This window comes from Petromyzon marinus, unplaced genomic scaffold (assembly GCF_048934315.1).
Source record: "Petromyzon marinus isolate PM22_M1 ecotype Great Lakes invasive population unplaced genomic scaffold, UKy_Petmar_22M1.pri1.0 PM_G_Scaffold_70, whole genome shotgun sequence".
Classification (NCBI taxonomy): Eukaryota; Metazoa; Chordata; class Hyperoartia; order Petromyzontiformes; family Petromyzontidae; genus Petromyzon; species Petromyzon marinus.
In genome coordinates this window covers 963,901-968,650 of record NW_027423025.1, presented here as the reverse complement: position 1 = coordinate 968,650, position 4,750 = coordinate 963,901, and the positions used below count along the sequence as shown (strand labels likewise).

The following is a 4,750-nucleotide window of genomic DNA, read 5'->3' as shown; positions in this document are numbered from 1 at the left end:
TAAACTGTTTGTATACACTGTGTGTACATTGTGTGGGTGTACAATGTGTGTGTACACTGTGTGTGTGTACACTGTTTGTGTCCGCATTGAACCGAACTCCCGGCAAGGCCATCTACTTAACGTTGAGAGAAAATGCACACGAAATCTCCTTTTCAATGAAGTCTTCCAGATGTAAATTGATACAAGCTTTTAATGAAGAAATAAAATCATCTAATTCAAAACACAACACAATTCAAAGATGTTTCATTTTAAAACTTCAAAACGGAGCATGGGGTACTTGCATGAATGCGTCCTTCGTGTGCAAATGTTGTGACTTTCCTGGCCTGAAGGCCGTCAATGTGTTGGACCATTATTGGTGCACAGCGTCTCAACAACTGCAGTGGGGTTTGTTTCAACCGATGGTTACGAACATCCCGACGTGAATCAGCAAGGTGCATTTCTAGTCCCAGTTAGACAAAATCTACGTCAACACGTAAGACAAAACTACAATTCGTGTTGTAGAGAATGTACCTTCTCCTATACGTGTAACTTTTAAATGGTATACCTTGTAACTGATGAATAATACGAGCGTGCGCCCTATTTCAAAGACGATGAGTTGCTCCAGAGGCAGACGCTTCGTGAAACACAAAAGTACCCTTTGACCTGTATCACAAGAACAACGGGTCTCACCCGAGTTCTCTTTACAGGTTACTTCCAAAACACACACACACACACTTTGTCCTAACATCACTTATTCAATGTTTGTTCCTCATACAAAATGTTACATGCACACGCACAATCAGACAAGTATTGATTCTAAATCATTGACGGGAATATTAACAACATTGAATTACTGCAGCGAAATTGACTGCATCACGTTACATCGTATTAACAAGAAGTTATTTTACAAATACGCACCGTCTGCTTAACAGTGTATGTACAACGTACTATTGTTGCGTCATTCAAAACGAGTAGGCCGTTGCATGCTGGCGTCTGGGTCAAAATGTAGCAAATTTAAAACATTACGCTACAAATAATAGATCACGGCGTTTTGATGGCAACACAAGCAATCGTCATCAGGTGGGACAAGCATAGCAGCAATAAGAAGAAACTGCTGGAGTAGGCGCCTACTACTTCAGCAGTTTCTCTTGCTGTGGCTGTCCCACCTGATGACGATTGCTTGTGTTGTGATCTAAACGCCGTGATCTGTTATGTTTCTACCCACGTGGTGACTTTACCGAAAGAACTCAACAGTGTGGATTCCTGCAGTCACGAAAGCTTGGAATCAAGATTGCCTACAAACTACACAACTGAGATGATGCATCAATCATCGCCCCCTACTGACAGGCTCTTGTCCACATGCAGGCCGGTGCAGGGCCACCACCTTGTGCCACACAGGGGCAGCTGCTACTTGGGGATGCTCTTCGAGTGTTTCAGACGAGGTACGACACAAAACTCCAAGTTGCTGAGGGGATTAACCAAGCACCATGTAAAATCAATTATTATGATAACATAGTGAATGATTGGGAGCTTATTGGCTCTTGTTCCTGGTTAGAGATCTACCCAACCCACGGGCCCACAAAGTGTTCAACTTCACGTTCTTGTCATTAAATGCCTGTGACAAAGGTGCATCTATTGTAGCGACATCGTCTCAAGCTTACACATCTACCGGGTCTCCACTTGACTTTGTATTGTCTAGAAGCAAGTCCACCCACACCTCCACTTCCACAAACTGCTGGGAGTTGCCTCGCTCTGCCTCAGTCAGAATTCTCCTCCTGATTCACGCTGCCTTCATCAATGTGAAGGTCCCATTTTGGATTTGAATCTTCATCTTCACATTTCACCCTCACCTCTTCATATTTCACCTTTATACCTTTAAAAGTGTCCAAGCTGGGATTTTCTTCCGGTTCGTGTTTCATGAGGGATGGGCTCATTGCGGCACTTTGACTTTCACAAGCTGATTTCAGACTCCGACTCCGCTCCTTGTGATGCTTTTGTGTTCTTTGGTGTCTTCGAAGATTTGATGAATCTGCAAACGGCTTCCCGCACAGAGCACACTTGAAGGGTTTCTCTCCTGTGTGTGTTCTCTGGTGTTTTACAAGATCGGATGACTCTGCAAATGCCTTCACGCACACACTGCACTTGAAGGGTTTCTCTCCCGTGTGTGTTCTTTGGTGTACTTTAAGCTTTGGTGAAACTGTAAACGCCTTCCCGCACAGAGTGCACCTGAAGGGTTTCTCTCCCGTGTGTGTTCTCTGGTGTGTTACAAGAATATATGAATCTGAAAACGCCTTGCCGCACAGAGTACACTTGAAGGGTTTCTCTCCCGTGTGTGTTCTCTGGTGTTTTACAAGAGCAGATGACTGTGCAAATGCCTTCACGCACACACTGCACTTGAAGGGTTTCTCTCCCGTGTGTGTTCTCTGGTGTACTTTAAGATGTGGTGACTGTACAAACGACATCCAGCATACAGTGCACTTGAAGGGTTTCTCTCCCGTGTGTGTTCTCTGGTGTATTACAAGATAACATGAATCTGAAAACGCCTTGCCACACAGAGCACACTTGAAGGATTTCTCTCCTGTGTGTGTTCTCTGGTGTTTTTTAAGAGCAGATGACCATGCAAATGCCTTCCCACACACAGTACATTTGAAGGGTTTCTCTCCTGTGTGTCTTCTCTGGTGCCGTGTCAAATTTCCAGTCATGTCCGTGCTGTATGCATGCTGGTCGCATTGTTGACTTGTCATACCGAGCTGCGCTGAGTGCCTTTGCTCCATCAGACCAATTCTGCAGAGGAAGCGTCAGCTGCAGACAGAAAAAAATAATATCCACACCATCTACACGTCAGGCACAGAGGAATGCACAAATGACTTACACGTCTATACTTATTAATATATTCATGATGTAGTGAAAAGTTTCCCAAATTCATCAGATTTGATGAACGTGCAAACGCCTTCACGCACAGAGTGCACCTGAAGGGTTTCTCTCCACGGGCTGTTATGGCACACAATGAGAGGGAAAATGTCATTAATATGCCTGGAAGCCCTCATATCTTCAAGATGAATGTTAACCAAAAACTCTAAGCACACAATTTCGGCTGTCTGACTACAAAATGAATATTTATGAAAGCTAAAATCAGCTGACATAGCAAAGGGTTTTGAAAACAATACTATTTGTGTTTTGCAGAAATGCATGAATTAATGTTCAATCACAACTTAGAGGTGTGAATCCAGGCTCAGATGTCCTTGAATGCTGGGGATGAACAGTTCCGACTTCAGCTGAATGTGTGTGCTGTGTTCACCTCCTGTTTCCATTCTTATAAAGAGTTCCAGAGGAAAACAAAAATAAACTATTGTTTTGATATAACCTCCGTGTTCAACAGAGTTGATAGACTATACTACAAACACAAACTTGACACTGTCACACACTGCCATGAGTAAACAGGTGGTGGTGTGACCAGAACCATGCCTGGCCACCTTCATCTGCTCAGCATTAATTCTTCCTCACTCCACCAAGTAATGAATCGAGGATCAATCAACATAGCCGAGGCTATCCGTGTCTCTGTCTCTCTCTCCCCGTGGTGAAGGTGTTCCCCTCCACACATTCAGTCAACAGCGGCACGCGCTTAACGTCTTTGACTGATAGATACATTGACGCACGTATTGTTGGTTCTTTTGGTAAAGTCACGTAGATAGAAAATAAAAATAACAGATTAAATTTAATAAGATAAAGACCACTTGTGTTGCGATCGAAACGTCGTGGGTTTTTTGCTTTATTTTCAATTTTTTTTATTTTTCATTTAATTTATAATCTGTTATTTTCATTTAATTTTCTATCTATGTGACTTTACCGAAAGAACCAAGAATATTAATTCCTGCAGTCACCAAAGTTTTAAGTCAAAACATTCACACACGTTGACAAAGCCTCACCTTGTGTTGTTGTGGGCAGGTCGCTTCTGATAACAAGAGCGGTATAGCAGCTCAAGCGGGCTTGGCCTGCTAACAAAATAACGAAAATAAAAACTGCGTGAATATTTACAATAAAACAAAGTTACAAAGTGGCGAGCCGGGTGAAGACAAATTAAACTTAAGCGAGATAATTAAAGTGAATGCAATCAGGCGAGGGCAGGAGGCAAGGCCCCGCGTGGCTAGGCCCCGCGCTGTAAAGTTCCAACCTGGACATCGATTCCCATGCTCGCTGCTACTCAACTGACATCCCTACGAGAGAGAGAGGCTCTACCTTGGTAAACAACAACAACAACCACCACCACCACCACAACCACCACCACCATGAGAATTTCTCACCTCGGATTTCAGTGCAAGCACGGATCGGCAGCCTCCTGTTACCTCGCGACATCACGCGGGTAAGCAGGTAACATGACGTCACTTCCGTGGTAAGAGACACGCCCCTCCCACAAAGAGCGGCGCTGTAACTGAATAAATTATGTTAACGAGGCCGGCCCATATGTCGAGGGATGGGGCGTGGCTGCTGAACCCATCGCAATAAACTCGCGACGGCTTTAACGGACACATTATGTTAATGAGCCACCAGTCACTGGGCGTACCTTTGCCCAAATAAGGATTGGCACTGGACATCGGCAGTGACCCAAGCGGAGGTGACGTCACGCTCAAGAGCGCCGTTGACAGGGTTGGGGGAGTGTGAATACCTTGGTGACATGATGTCACTAGCGAGTTACACCTCCCGCTGGCACTTCATGCCGATGAGGTCATGCCGAGTGGTGACGTCACAGAGCGGGGATGGAGTTTAAGTTGAT

At 44.5% G+C, this 4,750-nt stretch overlaps 1 protein-coding gene across 1 annotated transcript; it reads right to left on the bottom strand.

Moving 5' to 3' along the window:
* Positions 1 to 268: 268 nt before the first annotated feature.
* Positions 269 to 4,194, bottom strand: LOC142920247 (uncharacterized). Its single transcript, XM_076062756.1, has 3 exons — positions 4,151 to 4,194; positions 3,906 to 3,974; positions 269 to 2,781 (listed from the first exon to the last, which is right to left on the bottom strand). The coding sequence occupies exon 3, from the start codon at positions 2,751 to 2,753 to the stop codon at positions 1,737 to 1,739; it is 1,017 nt and encodes a 338-aa protein (XP_075918871.1). The 5' UTR covers positions 2,754 to 2,781; positions 3,906 to 3,974; positions 4,151 to 4,194; the 3' UTR covers positions 269 to 1,736.
* Positions 4,195 to 4,750: the final 556 nt, after the last annotated feature.